At 41.2% G+C, this 15,590-nt stretch overlaps 1 protein-coding gene across 1 annotated transcript; it reads left to right on the top strand.

Moving 5' to 3' along the window:
* Window positions 1–93: 93 nt before the first annotated feature.
* LOC115781414 (protein FAM83B-like) lies at window positions 94–12,211 on the top strand. The gene is made up of 5 exons (XM_030731057.1): window positions 94–354; window positions 905–1,382; window positions 5,219–5,383; window positions 8,102–8,226; window positions 9,042–12,211. Exons 2-5 carry the CDS (start codon window positions 948–950, stop codon window positions 11,122–11,124), a joined length of 2,808 nt encoding a protein of 935 aa, XP_030586917.1. The 5' UTR covers window positions 94–354; window positions 905–947; the 3' UTR covers window positions 11,125–12,211.
* Window positions 12,212–15,590: the final 3,379 nt, after the last annotated feature.

Below are 15,590 nucleotides of genomic sequence, written 5' to 3'. Positions count from 1 at the left end.
GTCTCTGTGAATAATCACTTCTCTGCCTCACCATAGAAGAGGTAGCACAAATCCTGCAGCCACAGTGAATGAAGCCAAAAGTCAAATGTATCCAAACTCATGACAGCTGGAGGGACAAGCCGACCTGCTTCTGAAAGTCAGGTGAGCTGAGATGGGTGGGGTTTGTTACTGTAGCTGTCGGTGGAGCAAACAGAGCAGGTACAACAGGCTAGTCGTTTGTATGGAGTTCGTGAATCCACACCTTTTAGTGTTGCCGGTTCAGGTTGGACAGAGAGCAGAAAGTTTTTAAACTGTTTTTAAGCGTCTGGCCTCTGATTAATCAGGAAACCCAGGATTCCTTTTTCCAGTTATGAAGTAAGTCTGTTTATCTATTTCACTCAAAACATGTTGAGCTGTTGACAGTTTGAAGTTCAGTAACTGAAGACGTATCCGCATGCTTCATATTGTTTACCTACTTGTAGTGAACCACATGTACTTTTTTGCAGTGCTTTGCTGAGAGCTTACAGGTCTTCACAGCATGGCACTAAACACAAGTGATCTGCACTGAGTTTGTTTAAGAAGAGGACTAAAGGCATTAAAAATGTAATAGCTTAAAAGTTTTATGTGATTGGCTGGAAAATCTCCTTTACTATTGTTCCAAACCTCTAGTGCTGTGTAAAATTAATATGTTGACAGTTGCTGCATCTGTCTGACATGGTGATGTTTAATGATTAAAGATTACTGGTGGACAATATTGCTGTAACCAGCTCCGAAACAGAGATAAAAATATTAAATTCATGCATATTGTATTTGCTTTTTTTGTCCTAATCATCCCTTTAGTTGAAATTAGGTATAGCTTGTAAAGGTAAGAAGCAGGTTTAACTCAGTGTACCCTGTAACAGCCGTGTGGTATGTCACACCGAAGGTAAAGGAGAAACCTGCTGCTCATAGAGAATCAGAGGACATCCATGGAGTCCAATCTGTCATGCCTGTCTTCACTTGAAGAGGACGCTCCTGTTTACATTCAGCCACACTATAAAGAATCGTACCGCCTGGCCATTTACGCCCTGCTCTGTGGAGGTAAAGAAGCCTACGAGGAGTTTATTCGAGCTGAGCAGATCAACCACTTCCTGTCAGAGGAGGAGATTGTCTTCATCGTGAAAAATGCAGAGTTACCGGTTGTGGAGGATGACTCAGAAGGGAGACGGGGCGCAGATGAGGTCAGGCCCTCCACCTACTTCCCAACTGAGTCAGATGAGGAGGTGCCAGACTTGGACCTGGGCTGGCCAGAGGTCAAGCTGGAGGACATGGAGACCACCATCAGCCTGCTGTTTAACCCACCCAGACAGAACACGCCAACCGTTAAAGAGGTGGTTCGGAAGCAGATTCAGGAGGCAAAGAAGGTGAGGCCTCACCACTGTCATATAAATATAAGGAATAATCCTGGGGTGATGTCAAAAAGTGACAGCTCATCTGTCGTGTGGATGAATATGCAGGGAAATTCATCAACAAATACAAGGGTAATAGTTTATCAACAGCACAAACACACAATGAAAGGTGCAGTTTCACAAAGGACTTATACGCCTCACAGTTCTCTGCATACACAGAAGACTGCAGGGCTGGGCTGAACATACATTAACACACAATCAGCTGACTACACCAGTTCAAATACTCCTACAGCAGCTAAGCCTTCTTATCAAAAACTGTACACATCGCAACAAGCCACTTTAAGGTGCTCATTACTGTGCAGCTTATGATGCGTGATGCAGCCGAGTGTGTCCTTCGACTTCAGCAGGTTTCCCAAGAGAAGTGTTAAAAAACACACTGATAGAAAAGTTTCTTTAAAGCTGTAGCAACCATGTAGAGGTAGCAGTAATGTCATGTGCTCTTGAAAGCAGCCTGGTGGCAATTTGTTTTTATACTTAAGCTTAAAATTTTGAAGGTTTTCATGACCAGAATCATAAGGATAGCAGGTCATGGTAGTTTGCAATTCCCTAATTTTCCACAGGAACCTTCATCAAGAAGGTTTTCCATCCTGTACTTTCTGTGCAGTTATTCAGTTGTAAGTTAATGAGCTGCGCTGCTTTAGAGCTGCAGCAACAAATCAGTCCTCACCTCTCTGAATGCTCATGCAGGAGCCTGTGGAGCTCACGAGCAGACACGGGGTATCATAAAGGTCCTTGTTTCTGATTTAGCAGTAAGTTAATATAGTGATAACTAAAGAGAAGCTTGTTTTTGTGCACATGTATGCGGTGAGGTAAAAAACCTCTCTAACCAGAGGGCACTCAGCACACCTCACACACCCAGAATTGTGTATGCTCTGACACTACGCTGCAGTGTTGTCATACTCCATCACACATTACTGAATCAGAAAGACTAGAAATGTATTTTACTGGCTTTAAAAAAAAAACTGTAAAATATGATATTTTTATTTTAAAAGTGAGATCCACATGAACAGATAATGGCATATACAGTGGCTTGCAAATTTATTCATACCCCTTGAACTTTTCCATATTTTGTCACATTACAACCACAAACATAAATATATTTCACTGCAATTTAATGTGAAAGACCAACACAAAGTGGTATACAATTATGAATTGGAAAGAAAATTATACATGATTCAAAACATTTTTTTACAAATAAAAAACTGAAAAGTACGGTGTGCAAAAGTATTGAGCCCCCCTGAGTCAATACTTTGTGGAACCACCTTTTGCTGCAGTTACAGCTGTAAGTCTTTTAGCGTATGTCTCCACCAGCTTTGCACATCTAGTGACTGAAATTTTTGGCCATTTCTCTTTGCAAAACAGCTCAAACTCAGTCAGGTTAGATGGAGAGCGTTCGTGAACAGCAGTTTTCAGATCTTGCCAAAAATTCTCATTGGGTTTAGGTCTGGACTTTGACTGGGCCGTTCTAACACATCAATATGTTTGGTTTTAAACCGTTCCATTGTAGCCCTGGCTTTATGTTTAGGGTCGTTGTCCTGCTGGAAGGTGAACCTCCGCCCCAGTCTCAAGTCTTTTGCAGACTCCAACAGGTTTTCCTCCAAGATTGCTCTGTATTTGGCTCCATCCATCTTCCCATCAACTCTGACCAACTTCCCTGTCCCTGCTGAAGAGAAGCAGCCCCAGAGCATGATGCTGCCACCACCATATCTGACAGTGGGGATGGTGTGTTCAGAGTGATGTGCAGTGTTAATTCTCTGCCACACATAGCATTTTGTATTTTGGCCAAAAATTTCCATTTTGGTCTCATCTGACCAAAGCACCTTGTTCCACATGTTTGCTGTGTCTCCAACAGCTTCTGGCAAACTGCAAACGGGACTTTTTATGGTTTTCTGTTAACAATGGCTTTCTTCTTGCCACTCTTCCTTAAAGACCACATTTGTGCAGTGCACCACTAATAGTTGTCCTGTGGACAGATTCCCTCCACCTTTAAACTGGATCTCTGCATTTGGTCCAGAGTCACCATGGGCCTCTTGGCTGCATCTCTGATCAGTGCTCTCCTTGTTCGGCCTGTAAGTTTAGGTGGACGGCCTTGTCTTGGTAGGTTTACAGTTGTGCCATACTCTTTCCATTTCCGGATAATGGATTGAACAGTGCTCCATGAGATGTTCAAAGCTTGGGAAATCTTTTTATAGCCTAAGCCTGCTTTAAACTTCTCCACAACCTTATTCCTGACCTGTCTGCTGTGTTCTTTGGACTTCATGATGCCGTTTACTCCCCAATATTCTCTTAACCAACCTCTGAGGCCGTCACAGAGCAGCTGTATTTGTACTGAGATTAGATTACACACAGGTGGACTCTTTTTAGTCATTAGCAGTCATCAGGCAACTTCTGAATGCAACTGGTTGCACTCAGAGAAAAGGGGGCTGAATACTTTTGCACACCACACTTTTCAGTTTTTTATTTGTAAAAAATGTTTTGGATCATGTATAATTTTGGTTCCACTTCACAATTGTATACCACTTTGTGTTGGTCTTTCACATTAAGTTCCAGTGAATATATATTTATGTTTGTGGTTGTAATGTGACAAAATATGGAAAAGTTCAAGGGGTATGAATACTTTTGCAAGCCACTGTATGTAGTCTGGATATATTTTATTGAGTGTGAACCCTGATTGCATCCTTAAAAAAAAAACTAAATGGAAAAAAAAGAGAGAAACAAACATTTGTCAAGATATGAATTGTATGTGTGTGTGTGATTTTTGTGTAGGGTTTTGTGTAGTATTTTAATTTAAGCAGTAATTGTTTTTACCTGAGTACCAAATCTCATCCTGATAAATGTTCTTGGGCCCCGAAGGAATATTTCCACAAAGTTTCATCAGTTTGGGGTCAAAACGTTTTGATTTATGTTACAGACAGACAGACAGGGGTGAAAAAATAACCTCCCTTCACCCGTCAGTGGTGAGGTAATAAAGGCTGAAGACGTGAGCTGAAGATTTTACTGCAAGGAGATCCACAACACAAACCATGAGATACAATAACAAGGACACAGTAGCTTCAGATTAGTCACACTCTCAATTATATGAGATGGAAAGAAAGTATGACTGGTTAAAGATCCATATTAAGTCTCATAGTAAGCATCCCCACACCACAAAAGTAAAATATGTAGATGCTACAGACTGTGTGGAGTCTTAAAGCAGGACCCAAATGCAGATAAATGGAGGCAGGCTGGATTAAACTTGAAGGGAACCATTTAATGAGTGCAAAATGCAAAAGGTCCAAAAGGGGGAAAAAGAAAACTATAAACTACCAGAGCTGGACTGGTTAGCAATAAACTGATTCTAGAAAAGCAAATTTAACAAACTGTAAACCAACAACTGGAAATATTCCTCTGTTGTTCTGTGATCAAGTAGTTATCTTCTTCACTACTGAAGTCCTGACTGCGATTAACAACAAATCCTGCATCCACCTGCAAGTACCAAACATAGATAGTACGCATCAAGGAGAACTTTAAATACTTTTAAAAAAAATATCTAACTGAAATAGTTCTGTCGTATTAACTTGTATTTGTGGCAAAGAATAATATTTACACAGTGCTTTAGTGTATGTATTCTGTAGAGGATTATTTCAAGTTAAACAGGTGTGCTCTTCGATGATAAAGTTCGTTACAGGTGGAAAGTCTTCTATACTGTATATTCTATTCTTTATTTAAAGTCCTACTCAGACATATTTTGACTGAGTAAATGACATTTTCTCACAATTAAAAGCACGTCCACATGTCCGATGTGCCTCCAGGTTATTGCAATTGCGATGGACGTCTTCACCGATGTCGACATTTTCAAAGAGCTCATCAGTGCCACGCTGAGGGGAGTCGTGGTCTACATCCTTCTGGACGATTACCATGTCAAGAGCTTCCTCGACATGTCACACAATGTGGGGGTTAATATCAACGACCTAAAGGTGAGAAACACAGCACCTTGAAATAATTATTATAATAATTATTATTTTCCACTAGAATACCATGTGTGAACTAAAACAGGAGATATTTTGCTGTTATGTGATTATCACAGCACACCTATTCTTATGTTTTCCACTTTTCCTGAAGTAAAAAAATCACTTCTGGTAAACACTCGTCTGCATTCCCAGCCACATCGTGCCAAATGCAGTTTTCCTGTTCCCATGCACAGCAGACATATTGACATGTTGCACAATGTTCATGTTGCAAAATATTTTAAAAATTTTAAACTCCACTGAGTGGCTCCTTTTGAGGCCTAAGTCATGACCAATGATAAGAAGTAATCCTAAAAATAACCCTCTTTTAAAAGGGAAGAAAATCATAATATTGGAAATAATGATAACAGGATACAGAAGAATTTTATTTTGATAGAATAGGTAGGTGTGTGTGTGTGTGTGTGTGTGTGTGTGTGTGTGTGTGTGTGTGTGTGTGTGTGTGTGTGTGTGTGTGTGTGTGTGTGTGTGCGTGCGTGCGTGCGCTCAGCACACCTTAAGACTGAGAAGATGCTGCACAGACATGTAGACCTGTATAAAGTCAGACATAAACTATTAAGCCTTCATTTGCCGCACACAGGCCTAGACAGCGTGCAACATGCTGACTTGCTGACAAGATCTGATGTGGTAATTTTCTGATATTATGGAGGGAAAACATCTCCTTACATTTGCTTTCCCTCCGTGTTTCCCATGAAACGTCCTGACCTTTCTCCTGTTGGCAAACGAGCATTTAATGCATTAAATCTGACATTTGCTCCGTATCCTGGTGGAAACGCAGTCATTTACCAACATTTCCCTGCTGCGTCTCTACCTGCCATTATCACACGAGACAACTGCAGCCTCCGCAGGACAGAGCTCTCAGCGCGGCCGGATTTTCCCGTCTAACAGCATCGGATGATGCTTCAACTGTCTAAACAAAGTGTGAACACAGAGTGAACACAGTGACAGCTTTGTGATCTCTTTGCAAGCTGCTTAGCCAGTAGCCACATCAAAATACCAGCCTGAGGAAAACCGACGCGCAGGTTTGATCATGTAGAGTGTGACAAAGGTTATGCGTGTTTTTCTGAGTTTGTGTGAAGCTAATAGTAATGGAAACATATAGGCTCCTGATGAATGGAATAACCCTGGAGGCAAGCATGCATGATTTCACACTGGGCTTTAGTTATGTTTGAGTTTCTTTTTCACTCACTCTTTGGGGGAATTTAGGCTCTAAAACTACTTGGGCAGGGTTTGAAAAATGTGATATGAAATATGTGACAGATATGACCTTTCACAATACTAAACATATGCAAGAAAGCTCAGTTTGATGATAAGCTCCATCCCATCTACAGACAATGAGACAAGAGCACATAATAAACATGGAATAAGCTGTTTGCATAAACTGCCTATGGGGTTGTTTTTTGTGGGAGGACAGTGAAGAAGAAAGACAAAGTCACGCCACATTCTGCACATATCACAGCAGCAAGGCTCCATGGAAAAGAGAATGAAAGCTATGGGTGTAAAGCTGGCCTATTTTCATTTCACATGCGGTGAAAACTAAAACAAACAAGGCCCATCACATCCTACGGTATTTAGTTTTCAAAACTCCCCGCAAATGATCTCAACAATCTCCAAATGCTCACAGATTGTTGCTAAAAGGAGTTAGAGTAGGAAAGCCAACTTTTTTAGATACAGGGTTGTATCATATTCACATATATCAGTCATTTCTGATAGCAAACCGGCCAACGGAAGCTGCCAAACTCGTTAACCCAAAACAAACCTAACAACCAATAACACAACAACTGATTTAATTCTGTGTGATTCTTTTAGAAGGAGTCATATCCAGCCTCACTTAAATTATTATCAAACCGGTATAATCACATTCCAGTTTCTTGTGTAATGTTTTTCTTTTGAAAGGCATGGTCAAACAATGTACGGAAATGGATCCGTGAGATTGCTGACAATTATTACATTTGTAATTCCCAGATTTCACAGCATTCAGTCACATAGTAGAAGAAGATGGATGTTTGAGAGTAGGGTCAGAAGCTACAATCTGCCAACATTTGTGAATAACAGTGGCCATATTTTTAGCCAGAGGTGAATATTGAATGGCATACGTGATCTCAGTGCTCATGTAGAAGTGAATTTCTATCTGTGGGTTTCCTGTACAAAGTGATGCATAGGTTCTCCTTGTTGTTATGGATCAGGATGTCCAAGAAGTGCACTTGTACAGGATCATAAGCCGATGTGAATTTCAAATGTCCACTCTGAGAATGTGTAGAACTCATTGAGATGTTCTTCAGTAGAGGCCCAAATAAAGAAAATATCATCTATGTTCCTGCTGTAGATGGAAATATGATGATGTATGAATTCTCTGTAGGACATACTAACACCTGAAACCTGTACGACAAAGTTTTTGGTCAAATGTGAAATAGCTGGTGGCTGGTAATAATTCAGCCAACTCTACCATGCATGGTAGTTAAATTCTGTTGCCTAAAAACCAAAAGCACCCCGGTTCAGTCCCAGAAGGAGAAACAAATCCATTTCGGTTTGTGTCAGGAACGTCATCGGGCTTAAAAAAAAACAAAGATGCAGGGATACCAGCTGTGGTGATCTTTAGTGAATAAGCCAAAAGTGCCTTCATACATAACACGTAGTCTAATAAGATTTATTCTCTTGTTTCTCCACCAGACCCTTCGTGTTCGGACAGTTCAGGGGCAGCAGTATCAGTGTCAGTCTACGATGAAGTTTCATGGAGGTTTGGAACAGAAGTTTATGCTTGTGGACTGCCAGACGGTTTTGTATGGAACATACAGGTGAGTCAGTCTTATTTGCATCCATTCAGATGTGATTAAATTGAAAGAGAAGCCTGTCCATACTCGTGCTTGCCAGCTTTGCTGCCTCAGGTTTCCCATGATTAAACTTTAAAGCAATTTCATGTAACTCATTGTGCTACTCTGTTATTTAAAAAAGAAAAAGAAACACTTAAACATTTATTTAGCTCCCTTCCTCCTTCACTTAGGTTGTCTTTATCCTGATTGGCTGCCCCTCACAGACAGAATGTTTGAACAGAAGGTGGGTGGGGCTTCTGCGTGCTTGAGATGACCATATTAGGAAAATCCCCGCTCACTGATATCATCCAGAGCAAGGAGCAGGAGAAGTGTCTCAAAGGGTGCATTTAGAGCAGCATGAGGCCTGAGCTTGTGGCTCACAGAGGTTACTTTTACATACTCGGTCCTCATTATTTAAACTTGTTTGATGACAACATTCACTGCTGTGATAGTTCATATCAGAGAGAAAAGAAGGAAAAAAGACACATACCTGCAGAGCTTGTTCTAAGACAAACTTAACAAATCTGCCAATCCAGCATAACTAGTTCTTCTATTTGAGATCTGATCAGAGATGAGAAGAACACTTCTTGATGAAGCTGAACCATCATGTGTTTAAGTTGTGGTCCTACTGAGCCTTTAGTTTTTTATGATGCATTTCCTGGTCACTGCTGAGCCTTATTTCCACTGTAATGTTTCATTGCTGGATTAAGCACATCAAAATTTAGATATTTAGGATCTGCATGAGTTTATTATTAGTTACATCCTTGTCTTCTATATTGGTTCTCCAATTTCTTTTTCAGCTACACATGGACATTTGAGAAGATCAACATGAGTATGGTCCTGGTTGTCACAGGTCAACTGGTTTCCTCTTATGACGAGGAGTTCAGAAGACTCTATGCTCGCTCCACAGTTCCTCCACTTCTGCTGAATGAGAGGCCATTGGTCCCATACCTCAAAGATACTTTGGCCCTGCAGAGCCTGAACTCCAGCCATCTGTCTCTCAATAAAATTCACACGAGACCAAGGGTGATGCATAGCATGAGAAGTGTTCAGGACACCAGGTTTAACAATTCTGCCACAATGACCAGAGGCCTGAGTGTCCAGGACAGGCTGCATCAGCCCGAGTATACCGATATGGGGAAACTCGTGAGGGGACACAGTTATGGGGGCGAGCTTCAGAAGTTAAACTCCATGACTCGGCTAAAGATGGGAACTAAGGACTTTGGAGTCCCTGCTGCTCCTAGGAGGAGTGGATCTAAACAGAGGGGAGGCAGGGATTCACTGCTACCAAACCAGATGTCTCAGCATCACCTCAGGCACCAGACACGCTATGGTGCAGACCAGAACCTAATACCATTCAACTCGGAAACATCACTCCACCGCTGGAAGATTGATACATATCTCAATGAGAACGACATGCTTCCAGATGCATCGTGTGATGCAAGCTCCCCTATGACGTCTCCATACAGCAGTCACACAGGCTTAAATGAGTATCAGTCACAGCTGATTCACAGCAGGTCAAGAGATATTAAGTCCAGAATGGAAGAAACAAGGCAAAAGAGGTTCAGTTTGCAGGACTACACCAATTTCAGGCAAAGCCAAGAGTCTTTGAGGTCCATGTATCCGAATGCAGAAAGATCCAAACTGATGTCTTTATTAAGACAGGGTGTCTCAGAATCAACGCCAGCAGCACAAGAAAGCTGCAACAAGGAAAACAGGGAGCTCATGAAGGGAGGTAACAAAAAGGAGCCAAGGCTCACTGATGGACACCGCTCTGCCTCTCACCATGATGTGAAAATGGTTTCAGACCGAAAGACGATGCAGACGTACGACTGGCACGAGCCCCTGTCCAAAACAGCGTCAGCTGCTGATTTAGACCTGAAAATGAATGACGCAATGCTCAAGCTTTCTCATTTACAGTCCAGCAGTGTTAGCATTCAGCATGCAAGAGTGATGGAGTCTCTGACCGAGGTCCCTGAAGAAAAAGACAGTTCAAACACTCGTTTGGAGCCAGCAATCAAAGACAGGAATGAGATTCGCAAAGATGAGGGAGCTGTTCCTAAGAACTCTGAAAAATCTCCAGAAAGAGAAATGCAGGATCAAGCCAGAAGAAGGGATGGTAAGGTGACCCACAGCACAGGCTCAGATGCTCCAAGGGAAGGAAAGAAATCCATTTCTGAGGTGGAAACTGTTCTGGAAGTCTCAAATCCATCTGCAGGACTTCAGCAGGCAGTGGGGAGTAAGAGCAAGCACACAGAAAAGGGGCAAACAAAGCCAGAGGATGCAGCACTGCAGAGGCAGAACTCTGTGAGAATGAAGGTACAGTCAGATGAACAGAAAGCTTCCAAAAAAGAAGAGAAGTCACTGCAAAGAAAGACCTCATTGAACTCACGTAGTAACTCAGGATCAATCCAGCCACTCAAGGCAGACCATTCCCAGGCACCTGCTGCAGCGCACACAACGAAAAGCCCATCACTGAGCATGCACAGTTTGCAGAGCTCCCATAGCGGTCCATCAGAGACAGAGAAGCATAAATCTCCATTCTCAAGATTGTCTCCTCAGCGTCTGAGCAAAAAGAAGACGGCCCCTGCAGCCGAGCAGGACTGCGGCTCAAAGAGCACTCTGGATAAAGAAGTAGAGACTCTCTATCAAAGAAAAAGGGAGAAACTCTACAGCCGGTATGAGCTTTTGCTTAGCAATGAAAATATTCGCCTTGACAAGTCAGTGAAGAAGGCAAATTCATATTCCTCAGACAAAGAGAGAACCTCTTCCCTGAACAGGGGTGACTCTGGCCATCCAGAGTATCAGACGCAAAGTGGTACAGATAACAAACTGGGACGATTCATTCAGCGAGTCGGAAATCTAATAAACAAAAGCAAATAGTGAAGGCAGAGAAGAAGGCGCTCTGAAATGAAGGCAAAGTTACTGCACAGCACGTGTGTTGTTTATTCATTTATTTTTCTTGTGTGTTTGCACCACAACAGTATGCTCCATTTTTATTTATCACTGATGCCAATAACAAGGTGTGATGAATCAGGAGTCTGCAGTGCCTGTGTTTAAGCTAGATGTTTGGGGGCGGGGTTGAAGCAAGAGTAAAGCAGGGTGAATATGACAATAGCACTTCAAGAAATCAGCAATGTTTGAGTAAGCTGAATTATAAAAATGGCACTCTATGTCTCATACAGAGTGTATTTGTTCTTTTTGCAAGTTTACTTAAAGGAATCGGCCTGATGAGAACATTTTCCGTCTTAGTAAAACATCAAAATGATCAGTCAGCATCACATTCCTCCAAAGTTCTCTTGTTGTGCAGTATTGTTGTTAAATAGCTACTTTAAAACAAACACTTTCAGTAAGCCCCAGCGTTGCACTGGCCAATCTGTGCATTAATTTTCCTAAGCGCACACACTGTAGCTCATTTTAACACAGCAGTGCATACATGACCTGCTGCCCAAAGAGCACCAAATGTGCATTCATCTCCTGCTGAAAATATTCCTGTTCCTGAAATAGTCCTGAAAATATGCTGCTGGAAATTACTGAAACTTGTTTAATTAATGAACACATTTGCTCTTTTTAAAGACTTTCATGTTAACTACACTACATGGAGAAAAGTATTAGATCATACCTGTTAAATTATGGAGTAAAATAGTGGTGGATTTGGTGTTTCCACGGAACATGTCAACAAAAGAAAACAAGAAATATGTCGTGAGCTTTATCATGCAGGATGTTGTAGATTTTCTCAGTGTCTTTTGATGATTTTAGTATTTATGGCCCATCCTTCCTCAGGGAAGATGTTGATATTTGAATGTCATGGCTGTAATGCAGCAACATCCAGATGTTTAACACAGCAGGGCTAAAAGGAAACATAACCATGAAACCAGGAATTTCAGCAGGACTGATGGAAAGTCTGCGGAAGACCTGAAAGGCTGGTGAGAAAATAAAGAAACAAAAACATTCCTGTGATGCATTTTCTAAATCTGATCTCAAATGTTTCCTGTGCATATGACTTAAGAACAGGTAATTAAAAAAAAAAAAAGATTTAGCAAAGATAATCAATCTAAGTTGTTTTTATTTTTGTTGTTTGTTGTTTGTTTTTATTTTTTAAATAAATTAGTTTTGATGAAATTTGTTGTCAAGTGAAAAAGAAAAAGAAATTGCTAGGTTCCACTTACTGAGTTTTTGCTTCAGTGAAACAAATGGGATCAAGTTATGGTACAAGCATTTCAGGCTTGTTTTTGTAATACTAATGTTAGCCACAGCAGTGCATCAGCAGCCCATGTTCCAAATGTGAGAAGCATTCATACTGGACTTTTACCTGACTTGAGACAAAGTGTCTGCAGACAGTAAACTGCTTTGATTGGGATCTGCTGCGTTATCATTACTGTTACTCGCCTCAGCTTCTACAGTACGTCTACAGCTTTTTAGGTTAAAAAGAGGCAAAGTTATGTGCCTAGTTGATGAGCTCTCTTGGATGCTCAGTATTACTAATCACTGTCTCGGTGTTGTTCTTATAAGACGTGTTAATGTTCCAGGACCATAACTGTAACTATGTGTTGTTGTGATGTCATAGCTAAGCATGTCAGGGTGGAATTATGGCTCGTGTGCTAAGATAAATGAGACGGTGAGGTTGTCATTGATGAATGGATCAAACACATGACTTTCCTGTGCCTGGTGAAATCCTTTTTTTTCTTTTTTTAATTTATATAGTTTTAAAGGACTTAGCAAACAGGGGAGAAATAAAATAATAATTCTAACTGACATGCATCAGAAACTATATTTTTTCTGTAAAAGCTCTTTTTGTCCATCCATCCATCTTCTTCCACTTATCCGGGGCCATGTCGCGGGGGCAGCAGCCTAAGCAGAGAAGCCCCAGACCTCCTTCTCCCCAGCCACCTCCACCAGCTCATCCAGGGGGACCCCAAGGCGTTCCCAGGCCAGTCAAGAGATATAATTTCTCCAGTGTATCCTGGGTCTGCCCCAGGGGCCTCCTCCTGGTAGGACGTGCCTGGAACACCTCACCCAAGAGGTGCCCAGGAGGCATCCTTGTCAAATGCCCAAACCACCTCATCTGGCTCCTTTCGATGTGGAGGAGCAGCGGCTCTGCTTTGAGCCCCTCCTGAATGGCTGCACTCCTCACCCAGTCTCTAAGAGAGAGGCCAGCCACCCATCAGAGGAAGCACACAGTTAGAGGGTTAGGGTTCATAGCTAGAGTGGGTGATGTCACAGATGATGAGGGGTGACCATATATTAAAAAGCCTCTCGGGCTGAACTTTCTGGCCGAAAGCCCTTGAAGCTAACTTCTACTGTACCATCTGCATGTTTTTTTCATGAGTTGCAAAGCTAGAGCTACATTAAAAACAAATGATTGCTCAGTTGCAAAGTTGGTGCTTGGGTCAACATTGATTATAATGTACAAACAACACCAGAACAGTAACATCAGATTGTAACTGCACATAGAACTTACCTAGAAGAAAACATGAAATCTTGCACTCCTTTTTAAAAACACTGCACAAAAACAAATGTTTGCACCAACCAAAACTTTTTTTCATCTGATTCCACAGATTTCAAATAAAGTGCAACTTAGAATATTCATCCTAGAAAAGCCTGCCTTTAGTTCATAGAATAGAATGTCATTATACAGAATGCACAATGAGATTGGAGTCATAATCAATTTAGGTCAAAATGTATCTCCAGATTTTATTTTCTCAGCTGTTTCTCAAGGTTTCCATAGATGTGTAAAAGTGATGACATCCAGCGTGACTCCTCAGTGACTTTACAGAAAGCAGTCTGCGCAGGTTATTGAGTAAACCTCAAAGAAAATTTGTTCTTTTTTAAAGCACTCACAGTGATAACACTAAATACTACACATTCAATGATGACAGCAACACCGGCAAAATCCCACTCATCTCCATTTTGCTGGTGTGGCAGAAGAATTGACAGACTGCTTGAACAGATAACATGATGGGTAAGTTAAAAATACAGTGCTGCGAAAATGTTCTTCAGATTCCTTGTCATCATGCAATACCTTCGAGGCTGTCTCTGACTGCTCTTAAATTAAGTCTGTACCATGACAAAGTGCCCAAAAATATATGAATGTTTCAAGTGTAAGACATAAAACCGTCTCTCTTCAGCAACAAGAGTAGATGAGAGCTCTTGTTGGGGTCATCACTGATGATGATAACGTCCTCACAGGGTTGAAGTGTCATTGCGTTCTTATTGGCTTGTTTGTAAATAGTCTGAATTGACATTGCACTCTTCTGCTTCAAATAATTATGATAATCATAATTTAAGCATCTTTATACACAGTGTGTAGAGGTGTGTCATTTCCCAAAACCACAGAGTCATCTGGTCATGTAAGATGAGTGCTATCAATTTCAGTCTTTTTGATTCATACTGAGGAAAATATAAGTAGTCTAATTACAGCCAAGCTAGCGACCCCAAGAGGTTAGTATGCTCATTACACACCAGAAAACCATGTCTCAGCTGCTTTGGCTCAACTCCCGAATAATAACTGCACATCAAAAAAAGCATTTTTAATTCTTGTTTTAACATTTGCAAATGTTTTAGCACATTTAGGCAAAAGCCTAACAGACATTTGTTGCACGTCTTTGTCATCAAAACAGATTATCATTTGAATAGTTCAACCCTCTAAAATATACATTACCTTCTTGTGTAGGTCATCACATGTAGAATAGTCAAAATCTGTCCGGGCCATACTGAATTTTCAACATGTGTATTGTAAAGCATATTTTCAGAGCGTCAAAACAAACCGCTAACATAGAGAAGCTGCTCACATGAATATTTTATGGTCCATGGAACAGGAAGAGGAGTGAGGATGTTTAGCAGTGAGTGAGGGAAAACAACAAGAGCGCAAAGGATGGATGTAGCATACATGGTGGCTCTTCCTTTGCTACCCAGTAAGAGAACATTAGGTGTGAGGTCAGCGAGGATCTGTGACCAAATGGACGCTGACTCAGCTCTGCTGTGCTACTGCTGACACCGCATATTCGACTGCAGATAATAGGCCAATGTTTGGTTCCTGTGGTAACGTTTTTGGCATCGATAATTTACATGTGTTTGTTCTTTGAAGCGATGTGTCGATTTTCTGGTTTCCATTTACTTGTGTGTGTGCCCGCTGGAGGAAAAAGACATTTTTGACTCTCCGCTCTTCTTCACATTAAAAAACATTGGGCAGAACAATCCTTTTGCTGTGTACACACAACAACAAAATAGCACAACACTGCTTTGCATTTTGGGGGGGTTTAATACCTTTATTTTGAAATGTCTTCTAAACGATCTACAGTGTCTAATAATAAGTTATCAACATCGTATAAAATAAAAACTTGTACATT

This window comes from Archocentrus centrarchus, chromosome 1 (genome assembly GCF_007364275.1).
Source record: "Archocentrus centrarchus isolate MPI-CPG fArcCen1 chromosome 1, fArcCen1, whole genome shotgun sequence".
Taxonomy (NCBI): Eukaryota; Metazoa; Chordata; class Actinopteri; order Cichliformes; family Cichlidae; genus Archocentrus; species Archocentrus centrarchus.
This window is presented reverse-complemented; position numbering and strand designations above follow the sequence as displayed.